At 42.7% G+C, this 16,853-nt stretch overlaps 1 protein-coding gene across 9 annotated transcripts in view; it reads right to left on the bottom strand.

Moving 5' to 3' along the window:
- WDFY3 (WD repeat and FYVE domain containing 3) overlaps nt 1-16,853 on the bottom strand; it is a 372,301-nt gene that overhangs the window by 102,677 nt on the left and 252,771 nt on the right. For 8 of the 9 annotated variants that reach the window (XM_075929522.1, XM_075929521.1, XM_075929523.1 and 5 more), the window contains 3 exons: nt 13,171-13,291; nt 12,230-12,447; nt 2,729-2,964 (listed from right to left, as the gene is read on the bottom strand). In XM_075929522.1, coding sequence (XP_075785637.1) covers nt 2,729-2,964; nt 12,230-12,447; nt 13,171-13,291 — 575 coding nt within the window. The remainder of the gene's footprint in view (nt 1-2,728; nt 2,965-12,229; nt 12,448-13,170; nt 13,292-16,853) is intronic. The other variant, XM_075929524.1, reaches the window with a different exon arrangement.

A 16,853-nucleotide genomic window follows, 5' to 3' on the forward strand; every position in this document is an offset into this window, starting at 1 on the left:
ATGAAAAGATCATGCTGTGAAAAGGATTAATTGAACATTCCTCTCTCCAATGAGCTAAACATCTTCTTTCACACTATTCCAAATCTCAATCAAAATCTCTCAACAGGATACTGAACTAATGCTATCATCTCAACTTACTTGATCAGTTTTCTGAACAAATGTGTGCTGCGTATTTAAAAAATAAACTTTTTTTCATCAAGTTTCAGAGAAAGCTATTACAAAACAAAACAAAAAAGAAAAAAATTAAATGACCAGCTTCCCTCTCCAAAATGATATGGTTGTTTAAAAACACTGATCAATCTCTGATTTTAAATGGTATTTTTTAAAAATATTAACTGTGCAATTTTTTATTTAAAACTGTTGTACTCTGACTAAATTCAAATTTATTTAAAGGAAAACCAGAGTTTCAGAAATTTTTCTCAATATCCGACAGGCACAAGTTTTACTTAACAGGGCTATCATGCATTAATATTTATGGAAATTGAGATGACCAAAAGAACATCTTTATCAAGAGATACTACTCAAATATTTGTATTGTATTTCCTGCTTCTAAAGCAATGTGAGTTGCTTGCCTATTCCAAGTTGCAGTTTATCAATTTAGAGTAGGAATTTTCCCTCAGAACCACAAAGACATTAGTCATTCTAGCTTTTAACTATATGAATCTCTGATACACATATACTGCACCAAAGAATTTGAAGAGCCACAAGCCGATGACCCAAAAAGTAACAATTTTTCCCTAAATACACCAGAAACAGGAAGGGCCTGTCAAACCATCAGCGGGGTCACTGCATAATCAAGGTGCTAAAGGAGCTCTCAAGAAGACAAAGAGAAGCTAAATGAGTTCTCTGCATTAGTCTTCATTGCAGAGGATGTGAGGGAAACTGTGCAACTATTAACTATAGCATGTAACCTATCTCTTAAATTACCCTCTGTGCCAGATAGCTAATGCAATGCCAATTTTTAAAGTAGGCTTCAGAGGCAATTCTTGCAAATACAGGTTGGTAAACCTAACTTCAAAAGCACGCAAAATGGCTGAAAGCATAATAAGTAGCGGGGTAGAGAATCTGTACTGAGATCAGGGCTGTTTGACATATTCATAAATTATCTGCAGAGGGATGATCAGTAAGGTGACAAAGTATGTCAACAATACAAAATCACTCCAGATAGTTAAGTCCAAAGCTGACTGTGAAATGTCACAAAGGAATCTCACAAAACTGGATGACTGGGTAACAAAATGGCAGATGAAATTCAACATTGATAAATGAAAACTAATGCATATTGGAAAATACAATCCCAACTATACATAAAATGATGAGGTCGAAATTAGCTGTTACCACTCAAAAAAGATCTTGGAGTCATCATGAATAGTTTCCCAAAAAACAACCTGCTCAATGTGTAGCATAGGACCAAAAATTTAATCAAATACTAGGAACTACAGTACTAAGAATGGGACAGGAAATAAGACAGAAAATATCAAAATCCCACTATATGATCTATGGTACAGCCACATATAAAGTCCTGGCTTCCTCATCTGAAAAACAGATGTATTACAACAGGAAATACATACAGTTTTGGCTCCCCCATCTCAAAATACAGATGTTTTACACAGGAAGTAGTACAGACTAGGATGTAAAATGCCATTTAATCAGCTAACTGGATAAACCTAAGGTTTAACTGATTAAGTGGAATGGGGGAAAAGGGGAAGAGGAGACGATTCATCCTGGCCACCCCAGACCACAGCACAGCAGCCCTGGAGCAGCTCTCTATCATAGGGGCTGTTTCTGGGCACTGGTTAACAGTTACCTAGTAAGTATCACATTAAGCATAAGGGTGATGCTTACCGGGTAAGCAGTTAACCATTCACATCCCTAGTGCAAACACAGGCAACAAAAATGATTAGAGGTATGGAATCATTTCCATTTGAGGAGCGATTAAAGAGTAGGGCTCTTCAGCTTGGAAAAGAGACAGTTAAAGGGCGGGATAAGAAAGGGCTATAAAACCATGAATGGTGGGGAGAAAGTAAATGATGTAACCAAAGAATCAGGGATCACACAATTAAATTAATAGGCAGCAAGTTTAAAAACAAAAAAGTACTACTTTACGCAACGCCACAGAGTAAACCTATGGAACTCATTGCCAGGGGATGTTGTGAAGGCCAATAGTGTAACTGGGATTCCTACATAAACTTAGATGCCATTTTAGAAAAAAGTTTTTTTTTTTAATGTTTTCCTATTAAACCCTCAGCACTGTATGTAACCACTGCCCCTCTTCTTCCTCCAGTAATGTGCACCCAATAAAATTTATTGTAAAACAAGAAAAAACACTTTTCTAAAAAATAAAGCCATAGTCAATGACATCATCACTTTGACCTTGTTCTTACAACTGTATTTTTACAGGCAGTGCCTTAGGGTCTACAGAGAGCCCTGTTGACTTCAACAGGACTCCACACAGACACAAGGGCCAGTTTCTCTGGATGTGAACACAAAATCTAGAACTCAGTTACTATTTCTTACAATATTGGGAGAAATTTTGTTTCTTTTATAAGAAATCCAGTCAGCGCATAATAGCAGCAACTATGGCAAAAACATGTCACATGACAGAGGATTTCGTCACAATGTGAGTCCAAATATCTGAAGACAAAGCTGATAAACTGTCCATGGAATCATCCTGAGGGCAATTAACCGTGTTACAGAGAATTATATTGAGATCTTTCTAGATAATCCCTACCTGGCAACCCTGATTACATCGGCTGCTGATGACAGGTGCACTGACCTGCAGGTTTTCAGGCAGCTCAGTGACTGGCTGCTGCAGGAAAAGTGCCATGAGGAGGAAATAGAGTGCAGGTACATTAGTATGCTTTGGGAGAAATGACTGAAGAATTGGAAAGCCTGGAAAATGACAAGCATCCCGGTTAATTTCCCTGACAGTTGATCTGCCACCAGCACTCCTGCCAACATTGAACCCTAAGAGAAAGGGAAATAAAAAAAGAGCCAAAAGTGTTAATATGCAAATTACCTATTTATAACATAACCTGTTTTATTTAAGCACAGAAGTGAGCACTTTAAAAGTAAACAGTAAAAATGAATTTCTACATTTACATCACATTCGTATTAATATCAACTTATTAATTTTTCATTAAAGCAATGTCAAAAACTTAGTCATAAAATCATCTCAGAATCAGATGCATGTTATAGTACGAATTTCTCAGTGAAAACAGAAAGAGTAATGCTACTTCAAATAAGTTATCCACTTAAGCTCTGATAAGAGCTAGTAATGAACCTTCAGAGGAAGATTTAAAACTCCTAAAAAGGACACCATATAAATTATATTGCAATGCAGAGGGAGGAAAGTTTCATCATAATCCCAACTAGTCATCTTATGTTATGAAGAGTAAACTTGATTGCCGAATGTGAATCAATGAAATTGAACATCTTTCCAGATACTTCATATGAGACTAGGTTTTAATTTTTACTAATTAAATATGATTAAAAAATTCTTAATTTCCTACCGAAAATTAAGCCAGAGTTAAGCAAAAGCTACTGGAAGCCACAAGAGACAATTTATCCCAGCTCCAATAAATGTTCAGGGATTGGGAAAAGTGCTGACTGGACAGCACTGGTAAATAGTGTACTCTGATGAAGGGTACAAGTATAGTAAAGAAGAGGTTACTCACCTTCCTGTAACTGATGTTCTTTGAGATGAGCATCCCTGGGGGTGCTCCACAGTAGGTGTAGATGCATCCCAGCACCTCAAAGTGGATTTTTGATAGTAGTGCATAGGGGTCACGCACGTGCCCTCCTCCCCCCCCACCCCCCGCTTGTGTTCCTTCTCTATCCAGAACCCAGTATAGGAGAACAAATTGTCTTTTTTATTATTTATGTTTTGTTTTTTGTTTTTTCCCTGAAGTAGAGGGGAGGAAGGGAGGGTAGTGGAGCACCCCCAGGGACTCTCATTTTGAAGAACACCAGTTACAGGAAGGTGAGTAACCTCCTCTTAAGAGACGTCCCTTGGGGTGCTCCCAGTAGGTGACTGCAAAGCAATCTGTGTTATGGAGGCAGGTACTTTGGATCAGGTAGCTACGCTGTTTGCAGTATGGCTTTTGCTACTGTGGTGTAGTGGAGAGGTTGGGAGGAAAGTGCATAGTGTTTTGCAAAAGTTTATTCCGATGCCCATGTGGCTGCTGCACATATGTCATCGATGGGGACCTTCCTAAGGTAAGCGACCGAGGTGGCGACCGCTCTGGTCAAATGTGCCCAAATTGAGGTCGGTGGTAATAAGTTGTTAAGCGAGAAGCATGTGGCCATGCAGTCAGAGATCCAATGCAATAATCTTTGTGATGATATTTGGTTTCCTTCGTTGCAATCAGCAATGGAAACGAAGAGACGTGGAGATGATCTAAAGCAGCGGTTCCCAACCTTTTCCAGATGGGGACCCATTTTGACAATTCAGGAAGACTTGGTGACCCAAGGCAATTCAAAAACACGGGAAGGGACGGGACAGAGCCACCTGGGGAGACACTTGGCGACCCTTTTGAAATGTAATGGCGACCCATATTTGGGTCCTGACTCATAGGCTGGGAAATCCTGATCTAATGGGTTTCATTCTGTGGATGTAGAAGGAGAGTGCCCTTCAGACATCAAGGATGTGCATCTGCACGTCCAAGGGGTTGGTGCGAGGTTTTGGGAAAAATACAAGTAAGTATATAGTTTGGTTTAATGGAAGGAAGAGCGCACCTTGGTTATGAAGTTGGGGTGCGGTTGCAGGGAGACTGCCTTTTTACAGGTAGGTGGAATTGAGGCAGGTGTTTGCCACAAGGTCCTGGCAGGTTTGAGTATGGCCAGGTTGATTGGCAAGGCAATTTTTGCAGAAGGTGTCACATGGAGGATATTTGTGAGCTCACGGTGCATATCCTGCACCTCCTCCATGGGGATGTTTGAGTCAGTTGCGACTCTTTTGAAAAGATCCTGGAAGGAAAAGACATCCTCAGTAGTCATGGAGGATGGTGGCATGATCGCCTCAGCCATACAAGATGGTGAGTTTATGTCTAATAATACCCCTGAAGCCAAATTTGGGGTGTGATGTCCTTCAGTATCATTTTTCCCAATACCCGTTGGAGGTGATTGGGTGAGGGGAAAGGGAGCTTTTGTCATGTGTTTGGTCTTGTGTGGTCTCTTCTTGTATTGTTGATGCCATTGGCTCCACAATTGCCACTGGGGAGGATAAGGCATTGGTGGTGGCATCCAAGGGTATGGAGCCCAGAAGGCCATAGGTGCTGTGGTAAAATCAGGATAGACGGAATTAAACGACATTCTGAACACCTCTGTGTGTGGAGACAACTGAGGTGAAAAAACTGCTAAGCTGTCATCCCCGTCAGTTGATAGGGGAGAGGGTTATTATTATTATTATTATTATTATTAATCCTCTTCGCTCCTGATGGAGCATAAGGTGCCAACGAATCTTCTCCAGCCTTCACAGTCCTGAGAAAGCCGGCTGACTTCTTCCCAGGTCGTGCCCTTCCTTTTCATGTCCTCCTCCACAGTGCTCCTCCAGGTGCCCAATGGCCTCCCTCTTTTACGCTTTCCAGGTGGAGTCCAGCTGAGTGCCATATGAGGGAGTCTTGTTTCGCTCATCCGGAGGACATGCCCCAGCCATCTCCAGTGTCTCTGCTTGATCTCGTCCACAACATTGTTGATGCTAGTGCATTGGCTTATCTCCTTGTTGATAACACGCTGTTCCCAGCTGACTCTGAGGATACGATGAAGGCACCGTCCTTCAAAGCCTCTGAGTCTGCTCTCAATCTTCTTAGTCCTCCAAGTCTCTATGGCATACAGCAGGACTGAGCGCATATTCAACCTATAGATCTTCAGTTTAGTCCTGGTCTGCAACAGTGACGACTTCCAAATGTTGTTAAGCTTTTGGAAGGCTTGCGCTGCTAGGGCAATTCTAGCGGAGATCTCTTTGTCGATGTTGCTGTCTGCCGAGATGTAACTGCCGAGATACCTGAAGTAATTTACTTCCTCTAACTCTTCACCCATGATGGTGATTTTATTGGTGTTAGTTGTCCTCAGTTTCATCACTTTGGACTTGCCAGGGTGAATTCTGAGCCCAACGCTTCTGGCTGTCCGGTCAACAATGTCGGTCTTTTCTTGGATGTCCTGCTGATCATGTGCGAGAAGCGCCAGGTCATCTGCGAAGTCACAGTCCTCAAGCCGAGCAGTCAGTCCCCATAGCACTCCCCTTGATCTGACCTCAGTGGCTCTGCACATCACCCAGTCGATGACCACAAGAAAGATAACAGGTGAGATTACACAGCCCTGTCTGACCCGTCTTCACGTGAAACTAGTCACTCTGCTGTCCTTCATGTCGCACACAGCATTGATTCTCAGCGTACAGGACCTTCAGGATGTTAATGACCTTCTCAGGGAACCCGTATGCTTGTAGAATCCTCCAGAGTGAGGGGTGGTGGATGCTATCAAACGCCTTCTCAAAACTGATGAAGTTAATGTAGAGGAAAGAGTTCCATTCTATTGACTGCTCCACTATGGCGCGTAGGATGAAGATCTGGTCCGTGCACGACCTTCCACTTCTGAAGCCAGCCTGTTCTTCCCTGAGGATTTTCTCAATGCCCTTTCGCATTCTCTGTAGCAGGACTCTACAGAAAATCTTTCCCGGCACAGACAGAAGATTAATGCCTCTCCAATTCCCGCAGATGGACAGATCGCCTTTTTTGGGTAACTTCACAATGATGCCCTTCTTCCAGGTCTCTGGTACCCTCTCTTCTTCCCAGACCCTGTTGAAGAGACCCTTCAGAGCTTGTGCACTTGCCTTGGGGTCTGCCTTAAGCATTTCAGCAGTGATCTGGTCTTCCCCGGGCGCTCTGTTGCCCTTCGTCTGTTTCATAGCATCTGCTATCTCCAGCTCACTGATGTCCCCACATTCCATGTCTACTTGGAGGTTCATACTTCTAAGGTCAGCCTCTTCCTCTGGGCCAGGTCTGTTGAGAGTCTCCCTGAAGTGTTCCGTCCACCTGCTGAGCTGTTCTTTTGCTGTTACCAGCATTTTCCTGTTCTTGTCTCTTACTACAGTAGACTTGTTGGTAAAGTCTCCTATAAGAGTCTTGGTGATCTTGTACACTGTCCTAATATCACCTCTGTCTATTGCTGACTGGGACTCCATGGCAATATTATCCACATACGCTCTCTTATCTCTTCGTACACGTCTCTTCACGGCAATGTTTAGGTCCCTGAAGACCTGTACAGCTGTTATTTTATCTTCAGCCCTGCCTGCAAGTGTGCGCTGTTTAACCGCCTTTCTGTTCTCAATGAGCTGCCATGTAGCATCTGAAAGCCACTCCTTTCTCTGTTTCTTCTTGTACCACAGTACAACCTTGCTGGTTTCCAGGTATACCTTCTCGATCTCCTCACAGTGTATGTTAATATCATCTGCTATCAGGTCTTCGAGCAGGCTGAATCTGTTGGACAGCTCTAGAGTGAACTGGATCTTCACTGTTGGATGTTTTAGTCTACTGGAGTCGAAGAGCTGGCCACCAGTCTTTCGGTCTGTCCTTTTCAGCCGTTTCAGCTTGAGCTGCAGCTTGCAAAGAAGATGATGATGATCGCTGTTGGCATCTGCTCCTCTCAGCGCTCGGACATCTCTCATGGATCTTCTCCACTTCTGGTTGATAGCAATGTGATCAATTTGGTTACAAGTCCTTCTATCTGGAGATATCCAGGTCAACTTATGTATTGTCTTATGTTGAAAGACAGTGCCGCCTATCACCAGGCCATTCTCCAGGCACAAATCTACAAAACGCTGTCAATTATCGTTTCTTTCGCCGACACCCTCTGGGCCCATGCAGGATTCGTAGCCTTCATTATCCAACCCGACTTTTGCATTCATTACGATCAAAACGTTGTGGTGAGGTGTCTTGTCTATCTGCTCTTGCAGGTTGCTATAGAATAAGTCCTTCTCCTCCTCTGTAGCTTGTTCGGTGAGTGCATAGCATTGAATAACGGTGGTTTTGGCGTAGCTGGAAAAGAATCTTGCTCTGATGATACGAGAGTTGACTGGTTCCCATCCCAGAAGGCTCTTCTTACCCTGAATATCCGTGATGATGCCAACCCCTTCTTGATGCTGTCCATCTGACCTTCCAGAGTAACAGACAGTCTCCCCTGAACCAAGTGTTAGCATCCCTGAGTCAGTCCATCTTATTTCACTAATGCCCAAAATATTGATCTTGTACCTGGACATTTCTCTCACCACCTGTGCTGTTTTCCCGGTCTCGTACATAGTTCTTACGTTCCATGCTGCCATTCTCACTTGTTGCTTGGGTCTCGCTAGGGACTGTATCGGAGCAGAAACTTCCTTTCGGCTTTCATCTCTGCTCGTCATGCTAGGCATTACTGCCTCGATCCTCAGCTGATCACCCCTTTGATGGCTTTTTAAAGTTTTCATTGACATTTCTGTAGCAAGAGTTTTTCATGTAGTGGGTTGCTAGTCTGACGTACAACCCTCCTCCTTTCACATCCTGGACTTGGGACCAGGCAACGGCGTAGAGACAACAGAGGTGAAAAAACTGCTAAGCTGCCATCCCCGTCAGTTGATAGGGGAGAGGGTGAGTCTGAGTAATTAGACAACCTCACTCACCATTTTCTATATCCATTCAAAAATGGCGAGTTCAGCGTAGAGGAGATCTCCAGGTCTATGTGCTCCCTGTAAGTAATAGTGGGAGTGTGTGGTGCGGAGTACTGTGCTGCTGTAGAGGATAGCGCCTGCAGAACCAGAGGAGCAGAGCATGCAGCGTACAGGGTTGCTATAGGCAACAAAAGTGTACGGGGGCAGTGCCGTGTGGCTGCCCTACCAACTCCTGTGGTGCCGTAGTGAGCGCTGGAGGCGCCACTGTACTCAGCGTGGTGGTGGTCGGCGCCATGCTCAGTACCGAGCTATTTGAGGCAGGCACAGCGTGGCCTGTTGCCTCAATTTGTGCGCTCTCTGTGGCGCTTTTATAGTGGCTACACGGCTCACCTGAGGTACCGGGTCAATCATAGGTACTAAGACATTGCTTGTTGGGGTTACCTGACTGTCTCTCAATTGAATGCCTTTTTGGCGAGTGCAGGTGTTGCAGCAGCAAGGTGGCCCATTTCTTTGCGGACTTAGGGGGTTTATCCCCTTTCGCTGTGAGTGTCTGCCTGGAGCCAGAATCTGAGGATGGGTGTTTGCCTGGTCCATCAAAATCATTTCCAAGCGGAGTTCTCTTTCTTTCCGTGTGCGCGCTTTAAGTTTGGCGCAGTGTGGCCAGTCACATTGTGAGTGCGGGAGGACAAGACGCGGCAGCGCACCACACCGCACTGCACGCATGTGGCCCCAATGCACTGGTATTAAAAAACCACTCTGAGGCACTGGGACGCTCCTACACCTACTGAGGAGCACCCCCACGGACGTCTCTTGAAGAAGAACAATGAGATGCTAGTTCAGCCTCCATGACTACTGAGATACTTGGCCTTTCTGCTGACATTATATTTGTATAAAACTAGCTTTGACAATTTGTTTCTAAGGTAAATTTTTGTTCACTAGAGACAAAATCATTCTACGATAGTCTATCAAATAGTCATCAAATGGTAATGAAATGCTCTCTACTAACTCATGTGAAATGCACAAATGTGACCCTTTTAGTGAATGGTTTCATATCCTATTTTATCAGAAATCTGAATTTTTGTATTAAAATAAAAATTATGAAGATGTTCAGAAAAGATAATTTCACACATCACTTACCGTGCCACTATTTTTAAAAGTTTTGAAACAGCAACAACTTTAAATATTGCTATAACTGTGGCTAGGTAACAACTTTGAAACAACTTAAAACCAAAAAATACAATCCCACCTCCCCCAACTTCTTTTTAATTTTGGTCTCTATTTGTAATGTTCCCAGAACTTCTGACTAATTGAAAACTTTTTACTATATAGTTGGCTTCCTACTTATTTAGAATAAATACTAAATGAACAACAATTGTCAATGATCTAAAGCAGCGGTTCTCAAACTTTTTGGGCTCTGGAGCCCTTTACATGAGTAAAAATTTATGTGGAGCCCCTCCATTGATTGTATGTGTTGTACCTATCGATGTTTCCAGCTTGTCAACCTCACGGAGCCCCTGGAGAAGTCTCGCGGAGCCCTGGGGCTCTGCAGAGCACAGTTTGAGAAACACTGTTCTAAAGCATCAACAGTTCTGAAACTCTAAGGGAAAAAATGCAAATACAAATTATGTCTAACATTCATATCTTAGAAATAAAACAAATTATAATTATAGCATGAATGCTAAAAAAATGCTCACAACATAATTTCACAAACTATTTTTCAGAATTTTCTCCTACTTCATTAATTTTTATTAACAACTGAAAGTTTAACTGTTTTTCTAGTTTATTATCCAGAGGGAAATATTATGGAAATAACTATAAACATAGAGACTCAGTGCTATTATTTTTTCAAGGAATAGCAAGGTAGTGTGAAAAAGTTTGTGGGGGTTTACAAAGAGAAATGACCTGGGTTTTATATTTCACTAAAAAGCACAAAATTTATATTCCATCTTTTATCTAGAAGAGAAAGCACTATAAATTAATTGTTTTAAAAATACTTTTTCAATAAACATTTTATCTTTCTTCATTAAAAAAATTATGAGCAGAAGTTCTTTAGTGCAAAATAAGACATTTTATTATACAGTGAAATGACTGCAGGATACAGAAATGATACAATTCTGTTAGGACTGACAAAGTAAGGGCCTGATCCCAAACCTACTGAAGTTAGTGGAAAGAGTCCCATTTCACTTCAATGCTCTCTGAATCACACCTTAAAATGAGTAACTGTTTGAGAAACTTACTCTTTATGAGGTTGGGAGAAAGAAGAGCCATGCTGAATGAATACATACATACAAACACACACACACACACACACGAACGATACCAATTCAGACTTCATAATTACAAGAAGACATGACAGATTACATCAGACAGAACAGATGTACATTTTTTGGTAGAGACATAGTTTCTCTCTATTTCAGGCTGTAGGGATAATTCCCAGCTTGAGGTGAAATATTTGTAGCAGTTCTGATTGAGCTAACAAGCTACATACTAAGGGTAGCAGCAGCACCTCAAGCCGTGGGATGGTCTAGCTGTTCTGATCTTGTTATTCGTCCAAGATCCTAGGTACGTATTTCAGGCAACAAGCCCCTACTCTGTTTGAGCTGGCATGGTTACATTCCATTTTCAATGTTCAACCAAATATATGATGAGTATTTCCCCTCAAGCTGTGAACTGCAACTCCTACTCTAGGTAGAGACATACCTTTTGATTTTCCTTCTCTGGGGAGGAGAAGCATAAGGGAAAAATACTTTCTGCCCTTTTTGCTTCATTATAGAAGGTCTAAACAAAATTGTTAACCACATATAATACTGATTTTTACATTAGAAATTCAGGTCTTGTCTAATCTGGAAAATTCTTTGACTAGAGAACCAGTGAATAAAGGCATCATTAGTCAAGACACTGAATGATGAATAAGAGGGAAAGGGATTTTTTAATCAGATTTTTTTAAAAAACTATTTGCTTTTGTTACCTCCTACTAAACCCAATGTCTAACAAGAATTTTTTGTTTTTGTTAAAGATTCAATATCCGCCCCTCTTTAATTAAGAAGAAAATACATTCCACAGGTTGAAGTCAACAGACAACACTTATAATTTGATTATTCAGCAGGACAGCTATGGAACTGAAACCATTGAGTGTCTTCTTTATCCCACATGATTATGGTCTCTCATGGCCTGATGACAAGACTGATTCTTGAACACTTGCGTTGTTTTTTGGCCCCTTCAGTTATTGCAATAAAAAGATTATCTATAACTTGCCTGTTTTCAATTTCTGATTAAAAGTATAATTTAAAGTACTATTGTCCTACAAACATTTTCAGGGTATGGAATTCAGACAATCATATTATAACATTAAAGGAAAATGGCAGTGAAACATTAAGTTGCTCCCAATCATTAGAACCATTACAAAACTAATGAGTACTCACTCCTACAAAGGGATCTCTGAGGGTGAATCTATACAGGTGATAAGCTTTTTACTACTGAAAACTATTTGATATACACTCTGTTGTAAAAAAGTTGTAATATCATCATACAATTCTTAGATAATAAAAATATTGAAAGATACATCCTTAAATCATTGTAATTGAAAGCTCATACCTAACACAGTGCCAATCTTATTCGTCAACACAGAATCTGTTTGATCAAGCCAGCCTCCACCGCTGAGGCCTTCTTTAAACTTGAGAAGTATAGGCTGATTACTTAGCAGGACCACAAGAATTCTCATGGCTGCAGTTACTGTGGTGGAGTGCAGATGTTCTTCCATAAACATCATAATCCAATCAAATCCCAGGGTTCTGACCAGTTCTTCACATGCCCTAATTTAAAAAAAAAGTAAAATATTTAAAGATTCCTTACTATGCATAGCCTGGCAAGAACCAAAGTTTCCAGTAACTACAAATTCGGACAAGACATCAGAAAAAATTAAAATCAATCTAAGCATAGACTGGTTTCTCTGGTAAGTGCTACCTGCTACTGAAGAAGGAATTCTCCGTCAGATTCCTTTCGCAGTAACTACTACAGAATTGTCACTATTTGGTTCAATGGGAGGAAGGAACGAAAATATAGTCATTGAGACTATTGTAACTGGCTCGAAGATTACTCTAAAAACTGAGATGTGAAGATTGGAAGGCTAAACAGGAAATCAGTGTCTATAAATTACAACTAGATAATAATACTTAAGCAAATCATTTACAGGTTATCCAGTTATACAGATGTTATTAAAAACCAAAAAGCATCAAATCTTTGTGCCATGCACAGTCAGATGGAAATTCTTAGAAAAAAATGTAGAATATATATATTTTACATATTTGGGATATACTAGAACATCCAAAATTGTTGAATACCCAGATTATGTTTGAGGTCAAATATGTATTGTATAAAAGGCAAAGTGTTATGAAATCCACAAAAATACATCAAGCACTCTATGCGCCAGTATAACTAGTGACCAGAGTATGGTTCAGCAGACTTTCTTCCGCTTTATGTTATGCTAAATGAAACCTACCGCTAGTCACTTTTTCCTCTCCAGTATTTGTACTTACTGTAAGTTAACACTTGATTTTTCTTTAGATGTGTACAAAAGTTTGAGAAGGATATCTAAAAGTCTGTTCCGCAGAAGAATTAGATTAGCAGAAACAAGGCCTCCAAAATCATCCTCTGTTCCTAAACATAAAATACGGCAATTAAGTGAAAGATGAAGCATACAGCTTTTAAGATTTCTAAGCAAGTACAGTCTAAAATAATAAAACCAGTAATTAAATACAGGCTGAATGACAGAATAGAACAAAATACAGTTAATGATATACAGATTCACAGAACTGGAAGAGACCTTGAGAACTTATCTAGTCTAGTCTCACTCACGTCAGGATTAAGTATTATCTAGATCATTCCTGACAAACGTTTGTCCAACCTGCTCTTAATCTACAGTGAGGGAGATTCCACAACCTTCCTAAGAAACTGGCAGTTAGGAAGTTTTTCCTAATGGCCAACCTAAATCTCCCTTGCTGCAAGTTAATGCTTGCCCCATTGCTTCTTGTCTTATCCTCAGATTTCAAGGACAATAATGTTTCTCCCTCCTCCTTTTAATAATCTTTTAGTTGCTTGAAAACCATTTTGATGTTCCCACTTTATCTTCTCTTTCCTGAAATGCACCAACCCAGTTTTTTTCAATCTTCCCTCGTAGACAGGGCTCGATTAAGAAAGGGGCTTTCGGGGTGTAGCCCAGGGTACCTGGGTAATGGGGGTCCCCACAAAAATATTTCCTGGCTGCCAAAAGTGAAGATCTTTTTGCAATGCCCCCTTAGCCTGGGACTCTTGGTTGCATATAGTGAAGTCCCTGCATTGGGTCCAGCCCTGGCTGGCAGGAAGGGGAGCAGGTGGTTGCACGCGCTGCCATTCTCTCTGTGGGGCTGGAGCCGCATTGCAGCCAGCATCGGGGTGACTCCATTCCTGTGCTGCCCTTGCCTACAAACTTTACACCCTGCAGACCCCACTGGCTAGGAATTGCCGCCATTGGGAGCTGTGGAGGGAAGGCAGTGCCTCCAGTCAAGCACAAGTCCCCATGAGCAAAGCTGAGCAACTTACTTCCCCAAACACACACCAAATGGGAGCTGCCCTGGGTAAGCACCTCACACTTCAACCCTCTGCCGTGGCCTGAGCACCCTCTCATACCAGACCCCCACCTCCTCCAGCCAAGAGCCCCTCCTACACTCCAATCCCCTTAGCCCCAGACTGGAACCCCCTCCTACACCGCAAATGCCTCATCCAAACCTCACCACAGTCTACACTCCCCAGTTGGAGCCATCACCCTCTTTCTACCTCAACCCACAGAACCCTCTCACTCTCAGACCTCCTTGTTTTTGGCTCCATCCCAGAGCCTAGTCGGCTTCTCAAAACGTACAAGTCCTGCGCTCTCAAGAGAGTTAATCCAGCCCTGCTCATAGGTCATGTTTTCTAGACCTTTAATTGTTGTTGTTGCTCTTCCCCAGACTTTTTCCAATTTGTTCACCTTCCCTGAAATGTGTTGCCCAGAACTGGACACAATAGTCCATTTGAGGCCTAAACAGCATGGAATGGAACAGAAAAATTACTTCCCGTGTCTTGCTTATAGCACTGCTGCTAATACATCCCAAAATGATGCTTGCTTTCTTTTCAAGAGTGTTACACTGTAGGCTCATATTTAGCTTGTGACCCATTATGACCCCTCAATCCATTTCTGCAGGGCAGGAGTGCAGCAAGGGGGGGCTGGAGCCTCGGCCAGGAATCTCATGTGAGAGGCGTGAGTGGCGCAGCAGGGAGTTCTGGCCCCAATGATTGGGCAGTAGCAAGGCCAGCAGTAGCTCCTGGCCAAGTCTTCGTCCCCCCTTGCTGTACTCCTGCCCTGCCACCTTCCTATATCTGGGCTCTGTGGTTCTGCCAGACCTTAGATGTTACCAGACCAGAGAGTCCTGGTTTAGAGAGGTACAACTTGTACTCCTTAGGAAGGAACAATCAATCGCATGCATACAAAATGGGAAACGACTGTTTAGGAAGGAGTCCTGCAGAAATGGGTGGTAAGATGGGGAGCGCAGCTCTAGCCAGGGCTAGCACAGTGTGAAACACAGCCTCGATTGGGGCTAGTGCAGCGGAGGAGTACAGCCCCAGCTGGGGCTGGAATCAGTGGGGCCAGTAGCTATGCGCACAGTCCGGACTGGCGCCAGGTGGGGGTGCAGCCCTGACCAGGGTTGGAGGTAACGGGGCTGGCCCCTGTCTGGGTCTGTTGTGGAGCGGGGATACAGCCCCAGCCAGGACTGGCAGAGTGAGGGGCTGGAGGCAGTGGCAGGTGATAGGGAGCGCAGCCCCAGCTGGGAGCAGAGCCTACACCTGGGTAGGGAGCCTTGACTGTCCCTTGTTTGGCAAACTCTGTGGTTCGGGACCACTTAGGTCCCAAGAGCTCTAGACAAGGGAGGTTCAACCTGTTTAAAATTCTTAAAGGACTGTTAGTCCTACAGATCCATCAACATGCATGGTGCTATACAGACAAAGGAGTTTTCAATCTAAAGTGTAAAAAATACCCCCCCAAACACAGAAACCTTTAATGTGGAATATTGATACTATGGAAGATGCAGGATGTTTCTTTCTTTCTACTGTATTTTTCCTTCACTCCAGCTCGTGATCTGTGCACTTGGACACAGACAAAAAACAGGTTGGGTGCATAGAGATCCACAGATAGGCATATGCGGACAAAACCTGCCTCAATCTAAAATTGTTGGCCAACTGATATGCAAACCAGAATAGTCACTTGAATCCACTCAGCTCGCTATTGTACTTATCTATTTGGTAAAAGACGGAGAAAGAGGGGGAGTAATCCACGGCCAATCAGGTGTTTCCCAAGCACTTTGTGTGAATGGACCAAACCTTAATAACGGACCTTCTGGTCACTGTTCTCAATAATGTTTTATGTTCCTATGCACAAATAGGGATGTGATGTGTGGCAGGGGTGGGGCTGAGAGATTTGGAGTGTAAGAGGGGCTCAGGGTTGGGGTAAAGGGTTTGAGTATGTGTGTGTGGGTTCTGGAAGAGAGTTCAAATTCTGCGTTGGGGCCAGGGATGAGGATTTAGGGTGCAGGGTGTCCCAGGGCTATGGCAGGGAAAGAGGACACTCCCCAGCCCTCTCTCATTGCAGCAGTTCAGGGCCAGGATGAGACATCTCTCTCCCGCTGTGGCAAGTCTGGCAAGGATGGGCTGAGGAAGGGATTCCTCTCCCTAGCTGGGGCAACTCCCGGCCAAACTGGAGGAGGGGCGCCTCTCCCTGACCATGGCAGCTCCTGCTGTGCGACCATGAACCTGCACAGTTTAGAGGGAATTCAGCTTGTTCACTTACTCACTGATTGATTATCTCCCAAATTATCTCCCCATTCAATAAATTGTGTAGCATTCCCATGGCAGCTACTGCAAACGCCTACTTTACAAATAATGCTAGGAAGATATTCACATATTTACTTCTCTTTTACTGCAATTCAGTAGTTAGAAACAAGGAAGAGAAACATGCCCTGGTACCATCTCACATAATACACAAAAGATTCCTGTAATGCTAAACAAAGGATCTTCTGAAATACTACAGGCAAATTCCTTTAAATAAAGGAAAAGAAAAACAAAATTCAAACATAGAAGTACAATACATATTCCCTAATACCTCCTCAACTGAAAGGTCAACACCACCTCAATTCTACTATTGTAATAGCAG

This window comes from Pelodiscus sinensis, chromosome 5, assembly GCF_049634645.1.
Source record: "Pelodiscus sinensis isolate JC-2024 chromosome 5, ASM4963464v1, whole genome shotgun sequence".
NCBI classification, from domain to species: domain Eukaryota; kingdom Metazoa; phylum Chordata; order Testudines; family Trionychidae; genus Pelodiscus; species Pelodiscus sinensis.